Below are 14,004 nucleotides of genomic sequence, written 5' to 3'. Positions count from 1 at the left end.
ACATTTGAAGGCTGCTTCCTTCCTGCTGCTGCCTAGGTCCACGCATAGCTCCCTGACAAAGACTTATATTTGAATAACCCAACACAAGCTGAGCAGCTCTCCAAGCATGAAAACCCAATTATTACAGTAAGTCTCACCTGCATTTGGTCCCTATTGCAGTCAGTGTATATGAGGGGCAACCTCACCCCAAATTCGAGCTCAGTCACCCCAGCCAACAGGACTTACACCAGACTCCTGAGAGCTTCTCTGCCAGAGCTGCAGCTTCCCTGCTGAACAGGCACCAGGTGAGACACAGAATGTGGCCAAATGAGGGGCAATTGCCACAGGTGTGACCAACAGCTCATCAYCACCATTGCAGGTAACACACACCAGACCTCATCTCTGCTCTCCAGGTCAACCCACAGAGTTTCCCAGCCAGCATAATAACCCACCAATTTCCCTCTTGACCTCTTCCACAGAGTGGCTGAATTGCTTTGGCTGATTGAAAAAGAGAGATGGAGAGAAGGCACTTGCACGAGATGTTTCAGCTGCGCTGTTAACGTTTGGTGAGCAAATGGGACTTCARGCCTTGCCAGGATTATTTTTGCAGACACCTGGCCTGTGCATTCAGGTGTTACTGGATRACGTATGTCCACATAGAGCCCCGTGCTCAGTTTCTGTGCCAGGCAGAGAGCTCATCACCACCTCCCTACCCACAGTCACTTTTAAGTCTTGTCCTTTACAGGTTGCTTTTTCTTCTCCTACTTGCACTGAGCAGATGTGTCTCTCATTAATTTCCCTGGAGCTGTAGAGGAATTTATATGGTTTTCCCAAACAAAATACCATTTTGCACCAGGTTTTGCCTGCTTTAATGATGCCAAAGTACAATTCTCTACAAATAAGACTAGGGAACAATGCCATTTCTTATTGTCCCTAGRTTCATCTCTGGGATTTAAGCGTATTCAGACACAGACCCTGAATATTAATATCCTATTACCCTCCCCTCAGAGGCTCAGAAAACTTCTTTAGCCTTGGGAATTGCCTGGCTGTCCCCAGACAACTGGTTTTACCTCAGAGGAAATCCCAGCTGCAAAAAAACACAGCTGTTTCTCTTTGATACCAAAACAAGCATGTTTGCAGCTCTCCCACATATAAATCTAATCCTCATTTCAGCTGAGGGAATGACTGTGGGGACACTGGTCATCATGAGYGCACAATAGGAGGAGTGAGAAATGCAGCAATTAAACTAAGCGGATAAAAAAGCATTTGTATAATGGGAAATCTATTACCATTTATCGTGTCTGGTATTTGAAGTGACTCTGCCAAGCCATCAAACCACTGCACATGATGCAAGAGGATACAGAAAACAGATATACACTCAGTATCACTAAAATAAAGCAAAATGCAGTTTGATTAATAAATATACAATATCCAGAATATATGAATGCACTGCTGCGTTTATCTGCCTGGCAATGATTATACTYTTTCCATAATAGCAAACCGTGAAAAAATAGAAAGGAAGAAAACAGTTCTGTAATCACGTAAACCACTAAAAAAATATACATAACAAAATTAATGGAAGAGAAACTATTCTAAGTAGAGCTGACATTAAATTAGTTCATTCCTTCCTTGAAGTTGCTATACAGTTTGTTTCCTTCCTCAGGAATAATAATGCGAAATCCCATATGTTTAATATATACCTTGAAAATTACACACTGTAGTAAAAGTAATTTAAAAGATACTATTTCTCCTACAAAAAGGTACAGTTACGGATGAATGCACGAATGTTACAAATACTGAAAATATCTCCTGTGTGAATTTGTTCAGATTATTTTCATCTTCTCTTCACTAGCTTAAAAGATGCTCCAACTTTACTTCATATATGCTTCAGTTCAGTATGACCGTGGATACTGTTATTGAGTAGACCTATAAAACTGTTTTTTGGGGGGAAAAATGCACATTTCTAGGGAAAGTCAGTCTCTTTTTCTTTGCATTACACATTTGCACAGTGTCTGCAAGAAGTAAAAACAGGTATTACTAGATACTGGGCCAACAGGCATTTTATAATCACTATAGATCAGTCTAAGTGAAACTGGTTAAACAGTGYTCATCTTCCAGTTAAAAAGATGACAGAATAAGCCAAGTTCACTACAAATGGCTGTGCTCAATAACTGGCACATGAGTAACTCCTAATCAGAGTAATTTTGGATGTCACTAACAAAAGGTATGAAGCAGCCTGCTTTCTTTGAACACAGGACTTTGTTAAAATAGTGCCCTTGTTAAAGAGATTTTATTGTAACTCCATTCATTAAAAATATGTCAAACAGACTGGCAAATGACTCACTGAAGATCTCTCTCAAGAATATTCACTCAGCAGTGCATGTTAAGATAAGCCGATGCAATTAGCAGACAACCGTTCTCCCCCTAAGAGTTTGGTAGCTCTTGGAGAGCTACGGAAGCAAATAATATTGGCCAAAAGTGGCATTAAAGCATTTGGAGACAAACAGTCTGCCTTAGACAAGCAAGCTGGATCAATGCTGAAACAACGAATCCAATACAGCAATGCCTTGAACCATGCTCGGGATGAGCTGATCTATAAAAATCAGATATCGCATAGACTCACAGAGATGACTACGCTGTATGTTAGCACTGAAGTGATCCTTCCTGATGCATACATTTCCTCAGAAGTATCCGTATTGGGTGTTTAAAGCACAGCAACACTGGGGTAGCCATCAGGCACCCCCCCGCCAAGGGGCTGAGCAGACCCCAGGCTCCAAATTTACTGCCTCTCCGTGCCTGTCAAATCAAGCATGCTGGTACCAAATGCAGTTAAGTGGGGAGGTTCACACCGACAGCTCAGCAAAGCTAGGCTGTGCTCCGTCCTCCTCGCTATCAATAACGAAGGTTTGGGAGAAGATGCTTTGCCCATGCTGACACCTATATGGCTTTAACTGATTACCCTTAATAAATGATCCCAGGGACAACATGAATGATGAACGGTTTCACTGAAACCATGCTCAATTAGCAGACAATTCCCACAAGGAAATGGTCTAAATTATGCTTTACAAGCACCTCGCACGCTCCTAATTAGCATGGCTACAGCCTTCCCCCGTGTTACGCCACAGCCTCCGAGGGAGTAACAASGAGGGGAAGTTGGATGCAGCACTATTAGGTTTAATTACCCTGACAATAACTTACAAAGGTGACAATCTGTCACGCAACTGTGTTAAGGGATGTAGCCAAACAGGTTTTAATCATTAACCTTCACCCCTGCTATTTTGAAAGCCTTTCTTATTTTGCACATCCACAGGTGACTTCTTTCATGCTCGAGGCACCCTGTGCAACTTTTTACAAATTCACTCACTTCACAGAAGGTTTTGTAGTGAGAAAAGCCATGTACAACTTTTGGTTATATGCAATCGTTTCCCTGAACGAGAACTTTTCTAGACCCTCAATCCTCTGTAGTATCAGCTGCAAGAAAGAAGCAAGAGGTTCTTTGGGAGGATGCCCAGCTCTGACCGTTACACTTGCTCAGACCATGAATGCAGCCCTGTGTAAGCACCAAACTTTCAGTTTCCAAAGTGGCACTTGTGGGGACTGCATCTCCAGCCCAAACCACTGAGATGCCAGTGGTTGGCATCTAGATTAGACTGAGACTAGAACTCAAGGAAGATGATTTAAAGATGAATGAGGGCTAGGGCTGAAGGCTATGTGCTGATGATGTCTCCCTAGTTGTCCTCTCCATAATTCACACCCCAGAACGGCAGGAAGGCTGAATTTGTAGGATTTTATGGGCACTCTTTTGCAATTCAAGTGGGAGAATGGCATTTGGATTGTGCCCCAAAGCTACAGAAGAGGGCTCATTTAGGCATTCATATCTGAGTGCCTTTTTCGAGCATCTAACTTGAACCCTATCAATATTACTTAGACCTCTCTTCCTACTAACATTTTATCAGCTGGCAAGAACATCAGGACAATTCATCCATACACTTATTCTTATATTCTTCCCTTGTATTGTTTCAGGAATGATGCTGCAGTCTTTTCAGCATCAATAGCCGACCAAAAGCTCAGGTGCTTGGTGCTCAGCTCATCTTTTTTTCCTGCTTCTGCACAATACAGAGTAAAAGAGAAGCCTGGTCCCTACTTGGAAACGCTACTGCAATAGAAATAAATAAAAGCAGCTATTTAATTGCAGAAAAATATTGTGTACATTTGGAAATGGGTTTATGAAAGTTGTATTATACCAGTGAGTAGTGATCGAGGTGGTTCTGCCTATTTCCCATTGGGAGAGATGTGGCCTTGCGGGTGGGATGCTGTTGCCTGGATTCAGCCTAAGACCATATTTTATTTTGCCAGGAAATGCTGAAGCTGTTCTTCTTTAATAAATAAACGGTACAGTATGTTTGTTCAATCTGCAAATCCATGGACAAGGCATCAGTCTTTCCAAGGAGACAGCTGAGTCTCCTGAAGCAAGAAATTAAAATAGTCTTATCTCCATGCGCTGTGTTGCCACTTGCTCTGACTGCCAATTACTTAGAAGAACAAAAGCCTCTTCCGCAAACACTGACTGCGGATACTAGCCTAAACTGGGGTCACACTATGCCTTCACCTCTGCATTCCCAGCAGCCTCCTCACCATATTTCACATTGCTGTTGTGCTAACGAAGCAATTAGTAACAGCCCAAGACAAGTTAGAATGCCAAAGGCCAAAAGTCATTTCCCTTTTAAGCAGGTTCTCGTTACCCAGAATAAGTGCCAGCTGCAGTCTTTTACTGCGAGTGCAGTTAAAAGATAATACACAAATCTGACTGTTCCTTCCACTGCCTCAGCGGTCTGCCCAGCCCCACAGAGGATTATAGGAAAGTTGTGCTCACTGCAGCACGCAGCTTACCTTCTAAATCAAACAGCATCGCTTCAGACATGTTATACGGGGAAATTCAAAATAACCATGCAGAACCAGTACTGCTTCTGTTAGGAAATACATACACCTATTTAATTAGTAGGTTTGTGCTGGTACTTGCTTTTATTGACATTTAGTGCCTAGTAAATAACTACTTCTGTTTTTAAGCAAAAGATTGAAAGTGCCAAGTTACACTACTGTTAACCAATAGCGGTGTGGTTCAGGTCATCAGGACTCATGAAATTAAAATATATTGTTTTTTTTAAACACTGAACCAATATTATGGTTGCTTACAGAGACCTCATCCGGGTGCTCATGTTGCCTGATGCTCCTGTATCAGAGCACATATGGTTTGAGTAGAGAAAGTGGAGAAAGCATGGGACAAAAGAAGTACAATTCTCCCCATTTGAAGCTGTTATATACAGATCTCTTTTCCAAAATGTTAGCACTGAAGGTGTTTCACTCACTAAAACAAATTACTTAGGGAAGAGCACATTATCCATGTTCTGGTCTCTTTAAATCAAAACCAAATGCCTTTCTTCCAGAAAACCAACTGGAAGATTTGCTTTAGTCTTGTCCAAGTAACTAGGGATACATGGATAAAGTTTTTGGCCTGTGTTTTTACAGGACATCAAGCTAAATTATCCTTGTCCACCATCAGATCTAATGGCCACATCCTCTGCCACATATAGCTGGCATTGCTTTTTCATCTGCAGAACAGCCACACCAGTTTACTCTGGCAAAGAGCTTGCTCGTCAAGTGGCTTGCCCAGCATTCACACTGGGAGCCAACAGCAGGGTAAGGAACTGAGCCCAGTCCTAATTAAATGCCTACACGACAGGATCCTCCTTCCCGTCTGAAATCCAAGAATTAATTTTTCCTGCTTTAAGTATTTTCCCATTCATGCAAGGCCTGATTTTCTCACCCTACGGGCAGTAGGTGCAGATTTGAGGCCCAAATCACCAACCCTTATGGTTCTCAGACTCAGAGCTGCATCACTACAGAGGTGACCCAGGACTTGCTCTTCCAGGAATTGACTGTACCCATAATTAACTGGAGACTCATTCGGAAATGCCTGAATCGTAGTAATTATCATTGTGATGGTGTAATTAAAAATGGATGAAATCTCACAGACAGGTGGTATTTTGAAAAGCACTTACCATCAATTTAATACTTTCCGCTGAGGGAGATACGTTCTTTTGCAATCCATGGGAGACTTCGAGACCTCCAGCTCGCACATCTACTCACTTGAGATTGCATTTATTACTGCTATTTCAGAAGTACTTTCCTACCCCAAATACCCTATATCTCCTCATCCAGGAACTGCTACACTTGTTTCTGTAACTGGCAAAGTCAAACTCAGCCCAGCCCTTTGCAAAGGCCAGGATTTCAGTCTGTCCCTTATTTTATATTGACCTCTAAAAACAATATCACAGCTGCATTTTACATCCAGGAAGCCTGAAACTCTCACTCTCTGTTTGCACTTCCTTACTAAAGGATAGGTCCCATCTTTAGGAGAATGAGGAGGAAAACACTGTGCTCTAAAGTCAATGTTAATGCACAATACAGGTGGGGCTCCATATTGATCAGAGGAAGGACAGTGCTTGGAGTTTTATAAAACTGTTATTGTGCCTGGCTTTATTTACTTATTTTTATTCCCCAACTGCAAAAAGCTGCCAAAACAAAAAGCTGAGGAAAGACGAGTTCCCTGTTCCACACCAAATGGCTATGTCACCAAAAAGCTTGCCCTGAACTATTGGACGCAATGGGCTTGCCGTGCTCGGAAACAACCTCGCTGCGTGTAAGACGGGATAGGTATTTTGAGTGGTTGTTTCGGCACCAATCTCTGCTCTCTTAGGAAACCACGATTTTGGCTTCCACATTTACCTGTCCTTGTCTCCTCCGCAGAGACTAACTCAGGAGCCAGATGTGCTCCAGCTGTGAAGGGGATTGAACTAACCAGCTTCTAGTACTACTATTGATAACCAAGTAACGTTTGGGCGTCACTTCTAACCTTATGCGCAGTCACGTACATGCTGTTGAAGAAAAAGGCTGACTGTCCCATTACAGATTTTCATTATTATCTACTTCCATGGCGTTTCCTCCAAGTGATTCTGAAATGGAAGGACTGGATTGAATCTAACGACTCCAGTCATCTGGCAGCTCATACCCACAGCTGGGATTTAGCCTATCCCTAGCTTTGAGCATTATATAAAAGGTGAGAAAGAGGCACACAGAAATTTATGGAAATTTTAACAGTAAGGAAGTATATTTATCAAGACAAAGCCACTGAGATTAAAGGAATTCATCTGCTTTTCTTTTTTCTTTTTGCAAATATTAGCCTTCAGCAAAGACATAAAAACATTTGTCTTTATTCTAAGGAGGATATTACCAGCTCATTATTTTCTAACACCAAACAGAGTCCAGATGAAGAAGGGTTTAATTGCTGGAAATGTTGAAACAGAATATTTTCATAGTGAAATTTATGTTTGGTTACAATGGATTGATTCTGTTTGATCAAAAGCTTTCTCTGTACAATTGTCTTTGCTGGAAGTTAGAGATCCCATAAGCAGCCAAGAGCTTTTAGTTGCCTTTGAATCTCCAGTGTATGCCAGTAATCCCTTTCTGCAACCACTGCAGGACGTGCAAGTGGGGTTCCCAGGAGGAGCTATAAATAATGCAGCTCTGCGACCCCGTTAGCAAAGAGGGAGATGGGAGATGCTGGGGCTTTGAAAGGGCACCCGACTCCGCTTAGGAATACAGCTTTTTCCTGCTACTGGTCACCCACCACTAGGGAAATCACTTAGAAAGGCTGAAAAAGGGCAGCTCTTTCTAGCTCAATGGACTGGTTTATATCTTGTGACTTGAGCACAACTGCTAGTAATTGCTTCGTTCACAACATGCTCACTATTGTTGGGCATACACGTAGACAGGACGTTAGGGTCTCCAGCCTGTTCTCTTTTTCAGGATCCTTTGCCTTTCTCTACCCATAACCTTGCCTTGATATTAACTCTGACTTCGTAAGAGCCACACATTAATTCCTGCTCTTAGGTTTTCCCCTTTCCACCAGCAGCAGTACTGCTCCTATTAGCAGGACGTGCCTTGCTGCCAGGTCTTAGCTTTGCCACAGCTCTGCCACCTGCAGCAGGTTAAATCTCAGCTGGTGACTGTTACTTACAGTACTCCAGCGCCATCCTCATACCAGCAAGGACCTTCTCCCTTTCCAGCGTGCTCACAGCAGCACATTCAGCACCGCCACTACGCGCACACACACGACCTTCTGCGTAAGAGAAGTGTCTGAGCTCCTGCATCCTGGGGCAAAGGTAGCTCTGCTCTTGGAGGAGACCAAGGGATGCACCATCCCCCAGCAGACCTTCACCTGCTTTGGAAGAAAACCAGTGCAGGTGGGCAGGGGGAGGTGCTGGGTACTCCAGTGTGTCCCCTCATCTGGTAGATCAGGAGACCCAACAGGACAGTACAGTGCACAGGCACAGCCAGCCCCATGCCAATGCACAGCCAAAAGGATCTTCTTCCCTTTCCTGTCTCTGCCCCTTACTGAATGTACAGCCTTGACCAAATCACTTAACTTCCTGAACTCCCATATGAAAATGACATTTATCTAGAGGTTCCACAGTGAAAAGACACCATTGTAGTTACCACCGCTTTTACCAAACAACATCTTTACATTTGCGGGTACAGGGAGCTCTACATCCAGCCACATTTGAAAAAGATCTCTTTTTCCAACAAATCTCTTTTTCCAACATCTGAATTTATTGCTGGAAACAAAACTATCAGCTTTGCAATGGTTTACTGCTGTACAACGAGACCCATGAGATATAAACAGAGGAGACAACCCAGCAGGACAATAAATTGCCACAAACCAAACTGTCATCACGTAACGCATAAAAGCCAAGTGAACACAACCCTGCTGATGGGATACAGAGGGCCTCTTGGCAGCTGCTCTTCTGCTGCCATGAGGTGCTGATGCCTCTTCCAAACCAGGCTAGGGTGGAGACTTGTGTCTCCTGGCCTCCACTGCCACTAACTGCAGCTCTTCCTATTTCCTGGGACCTATCTGGGGAGCCCTGCCTCTAGACAGCTGTCTAGCATCAGCAGCATTTTTCCTCTTCTGTTGATGAAGGCAGGGGAAGACATGGAGGATCCCAAGTCCCGTTTTGCCTTCACCCCACAGGAAACATCACTGCATGAACAAATATAGTGGTGCATTAAGACTATTTGGAAATTTCTGTCAGGCAGAGAGGGGGCAGCTTCCTTGCCGACAGTCTGTGACACCATGCTGGCTTCCAGCTAGTTTTGAGGGACTAGTTTTGTCCCACGGCATCCAGAGCTCCTGCCCCAAGCTCCTGGTGATGGGACACTTCTGAAAGGCCATCAGGCCCAAAGGCACATAAAGCAGCCAAACCCTTTTGACAGCCCAGCCATGTAGCTTTGGAGTCTTTTGATGGTGTTGCCCCACTCTGGGCAGGGCACCTTTCCAAAGACATTTGCCCTGGCCCCAGGGATCAGGTGGGACAAGACTGGCTCTGACAGGAGCCCGTCAGTGATTACCACAGCCCTTGATCTCCACTGCCTGCCATGAATGTGCCTCTGTGGGTCCTCATGCCCATCCAAGCCCTAACCCTCCTGAACTTCAAAGCCACAAGAAATGCAGGAACAATTCTGGGCAGCTAAGTCAGTGGCTTTATGAGGACAGCTCAGTTTAATTACATGCCTGGGGGATTTCTTGTGGGAGGATGAAGCAACTAGGTTTGGCATCACTTCGCAATGGAAGGGTGGGGATTTAACACAGATGATCTGAAAGACAGAGCAACATCCCTTTGAATGTGCTTATTTAACATGGAGGTTGAGTAGCTCTGTATTTCTAAGGCATATGATACTGGGTGGAAAAACAGAAGAAAAAATGTATCTCAGCTTTTAGAAGGGCCAGAGCAAAATACTTATCTCCAATATAAATTTAAGCTTCCCCTAGCATTACACATTACTTGGATGTGGGTTCACATTCAGAGGCCAAGTCTAGTGCAAGGAGAGCTATGATAGATGGCACATAGGTCTGGGTCACTGGCAGTTCCCCCTCTCATACCAAATTCCTCCCTCTGTTGAAGATATCGTGAGATTTTCTGAGTGGCCCCTGTGCTGAATCTGCCTTTCTGGTCACCAACACCACAAAGCCAGGCAACTTGGTGTTTCTTTGAAACAGGGCGGGGGGAAAAACAAAACAAAGAAATCTGCTGAGAATGTCAGTGGGGAAATCCACGGAGCTACAAGAAGATAAAACGAGAGGCAAAGAAAGGAATCCTTATGAAAATGCATGAGATGTGCAAAACTGACAGGCCAATTAAACAAGCCTAAATACAATCAGAGATTATCCCAATGCCACTGCCATGTCTTATTGTTCTCCACCCTCCCTTTGATTCTCCTTCTCAGCCTATGGAGAAGCAGCTCGCCAGCATCACCAAATCCCTCCTGCTCTTCCCTCGGTCCAGAGACAACCGCATAAATTACAGGCTCATCACTACTTGCCTTTTATCTTTGCACAAACTGTTTTCTTACCAGTCTTAAGCCAGCAGATGACATTTCTGCTTTCTGTGTATTGCTCCTAAAGAATAAGCACAAATGCCGAGAGCCTGCGGGGAGTGGGGGCTGGCTGACGGTTTTGTAAACACCACGCTAATCTGTTTAAGATATTAGACTCCCATATATGTTTTTTTAATAACAAAGGCAACATTTAGATGCTGCCGAGGTATCAGAGAGACAGGGGCAGACACGGAAGAGCCACCTCGACCACATAAACAATGGAAAATGCTCTCTTATCTTTTCATACCGCCAGGCCTCCAGGCTGCAAAATAAATGATTGCCTTCATTTACATTTTATTGTGGAGATATAACTGGCTGGAATAACTGCCAGCTGAGAACCTGACTGCAGGAATGCACTATTTTTCTCCTCATTTTCCTTAACAGATTTTTTTTTTCTGGCAATCCATCTCTATCACAGTTGTCTAGATGGTGAAAGGGGCATTAACCCATCACCTATTTTACATTTAGGAAAAAATGCCACCAGTTCAGTCTCTTGCACGACCTCATGCTAGCCAGCCATTACAGAAGAGAAGAGACTGTGGAGGCTCTCCCTATGCATCTGAAGCATATCCATGTGCTAAAGTCAAGTCTTCCTTTGATGCTCACACATTCACTTCCCACAGACCCTACAAACTGCATATGGAATAGGAATCAGCCCACCTGAGCAACGTCATCAAAGTCAGTCATCTGCATGTCCCTTACAGTCAATGGAGAGGAACAGGCTCTCAGAGGAATCATTCATCCATCCAGTTAGAGATATATCTCAGAATGAGAAGCACTGATTTCCCTCTGTTCCCTACTAAGCAGACTAGAAATGTAGCTCAGAGGGAGATGTCCACATTGGATGCCTAGCTGAGACAGACCCATGCCACCTATCTAGTCTTTCCCATATAGGTTAGCCATTAACTGCAGGTTCAAAAGATCAGTGTCATTCTTCTGATAAACAAAAAATAACCAAAGACTCATGGAGGTAAGATCTTCCAGATCAGCACCCAAAAGGTAAGACAATGTTTAGAAGGATGTGAATCGAACGTAAATCTCAACCCTGATGGGACCACATTTGCAGGCAACAGAAAACTTGGGCCTGGATATAAACAGCTGAAGACCATCTATTAAAAAAGTAAAGTAAAATATGCACAGGGTTAACAATAGTAATTACTGTCAATTCAGGGCTAGCTAACATTTTCCACTGTCTCCTTGCCATTACCTATAGATTTTCATTTCTTAATCTACCGTCTTAGCTTATGTGTTGATCAATTTCTAACTAAAGATTATTTAAGAAATACCATGAAAAGTCTGAGCAGAAACATTTGAGCTGTATTTCACTGAAGAAAAGGTGGCAAAAACAAATCTTGGACTCTTGAACAGCCTGAAAAGGTTAGATGTGGGGGAAGTCTGGGCCACAAGAAGCAAAACGAATGGATGAATGAATGAAAACGAATCTAGTCAAATCCTAATGCAAGCGAAGAGGACACCGTTAAGGAAGGATGTCCTGTTCTCACCAGGGCGACTAGTGACTGACAGAAGCAGGGAGACCTCAGAGGAACCAAAGAAGGAAGCTGCCGAGGAGTCCTCTGGTGGCTCAGTCCCACTGGGGGTAGGCGAAGGTCAGGGAAGGCGTGCTGGGCTGGCTTTGGGCCTGACCCAGGTCCCAGAGAAAGATGAGATGTGCTAGAGTATGCCTTGCAAATTGCTGTGTTGGAATTAAAAAAGGCATTGCATTCAAAAGCCCAAAGGGACAGTCTGAGCTGTGCATGCCACCTTTACCTTGGTATTTGCTGGCTTTCCACCTCTTATCCATTTGATCTGAACGACCTTTACAATGCAGATTTTAGCACGGAGAGATTTGAGCAGTAGGGTCACCTGCGGTGCTTATCACGGCCCTGGCTTAGGACCAAGCCCTGCCACAACCTGTGTAAACCTGGCCAAGTCATATAACCTTTCTGTGCCCCAGACCTCCATCTGAAGATGAATCTATCCAGTCTACCGGGACGCAGTAAGAACAGGGCCATCAGGCACTCCAGTGCAGGATCATAAAAGCAGCTGAACAGAGTTAGGTGGACGAGAAAGAAAGAAAAAGAGCAAGTCCATAAAATGTTCAAAAGCTGCAACAATACTATTGCAAAAAAGCTATCAGCTGCGACAGTGAAAAGAACGGTGACCTACATTACGCATGAGTGTAGTTTCACATGGAGTGTAGTTTCAGAAGCACTCAGTATCCCTTTGACGCTTGCAGTACAGAATAAAGGAAGCTGAGCCTCACAAGTAAGCGCACAGCCCTTCAGATCTTCCTCTGCTGGGTCACTGCCACCTGCAGAGAGTTCAAGCATGATGGGGACATGCCAGTGAATGCTGTAAGCGCCCCTTTTCCAAGCTCTGGGCTTGTCCTGTTTGGCTTTTTTACAGATGAGCTAAAACCAGAACCATTTTCAGTGATGTTTCAGCAGCAGTATAGTTTGCTTGGAATTTAAGGAAGGGCACAACAGGACCTGGATCCAGACTGACTTTGACTGCAGTACACTTCTGCAGACAAAAACAACCCTCAGAAAAACAGCAACCTGAATGTGCCCATTTCTCATTGTTTCCCTGTTGCACAAGTATACATGGTAAACATCCCAGCTTAAATACTTTGAAATGCCACAACACATTTCAACCAATAATCTTAATGAGCTGCACACTCTCACTGCACTCCTAGGAACACCATCCTGCTGGAAAGAAGACTCTTTACTGTACCTGCTCCGCAGATGTGCAAAATGCCATCCTCACGGACAAGGCAGGGTTCAGGAAAGGGACCCAGGAGTCCCAGCTCCCTGCCCGTATCCCTTCTCCCACCAATATTTTTAAGCCCTTGAAAATCAGGACAGTAATGGCTGGCTTTAGGAAGCTCTCCTGTCACAAATCAATGGATATCGAATATAGGCACGTTATCTGCAGAGGAGCAGGAGCGTTCCTGTTTCCTTACCCCCGGCGCAGAGGTGCAGGCTGCACAGACCGCCTGGGTCACAGAGCTCCCGGCTTTCCACTTCCTCCTCCACCCTCAGCTCCTCTCTCCATCGCCTCCTCCTCGACGACTTTTTAATGATCTTCAAAACCTTGTTCACTTTATTCATTTAGTCTCACGGCCGCAGAGAGGGGACAGGATCTTCCTCACTCCTGTGTCTCAGCAGCTCCAGCTTCTTGGGGAGGAAGGACAGCTACAAAGCAGGCAGGTCACTCGGAGGCAAGAAAGCACTCGTGTGTGCATGCGCGTGCATGCGTGCCTGTGTGTCAAGAGCTTCTTTCCGCCCGAAGAGAGAGTTTTGGGTGGTGGGGGTAGGAGGGAGAAGGATTTCTTTTGCCTCTGTCCATCCACAGCTCTTGCAGACAGCGAGGGCAGGCATTTCTTCTCCCTGATGACTTAGGAAAGCTAACAACTCAGAGGGGCAGCAGATCCTGTATAAGGTTTTCAATTTCTGTTTTCGAAAATACATGCATTCTGGCAGATTTCAAATGCTCCTCAGGCAAAAGAGTCAGCATCAGCTCAGAAGAAGC

The 14,004-nt window shown here is 44.4% G+C and overlaps 1 protein-coding gene across 1 annotated transcript in view; it reads right to left on the bottom strand.

The window, feature by feature from the left end:
* GRIP2 (glutamate receptor interacting protein 2) overlaps nt 1-13,583 on the bottom strand; it is a 155,216-nt gene extending 141,633 nt beyond the window's left edge. The window contains exon 1 of the mRNA XM_026087983.1: nt 13,436-13,583. Coding sequence (XP_025943768.1) covers nt 13,436-13,583 — 148 coding nt within the window. The remainder of the gene's footprint in view (nt 1-13,435) is intronic.
* Between the last annotated feature and the right edge of the window lie 421 nt (nt 13,584-14,004).

This window comes from Apteryx rowi, unplaced genomic scaffold (assembly GCF_003343035.1).
Source record: "Apteryx rowi isolate R43461 unplaced genomic scaffold, aptRow1 scaffold_75, whole genome shotgun sequence".
In the NCBI taxonomy this organism is placed as follows: Eukaryota; Metazoa; Chordata; class Aves; order Apterygiformes; family Apterygidae; genus Apteryx; species Apteryx rowi.
This window is presented reverse-complemented; position numbering and strand designations above follow the sequence as displayed.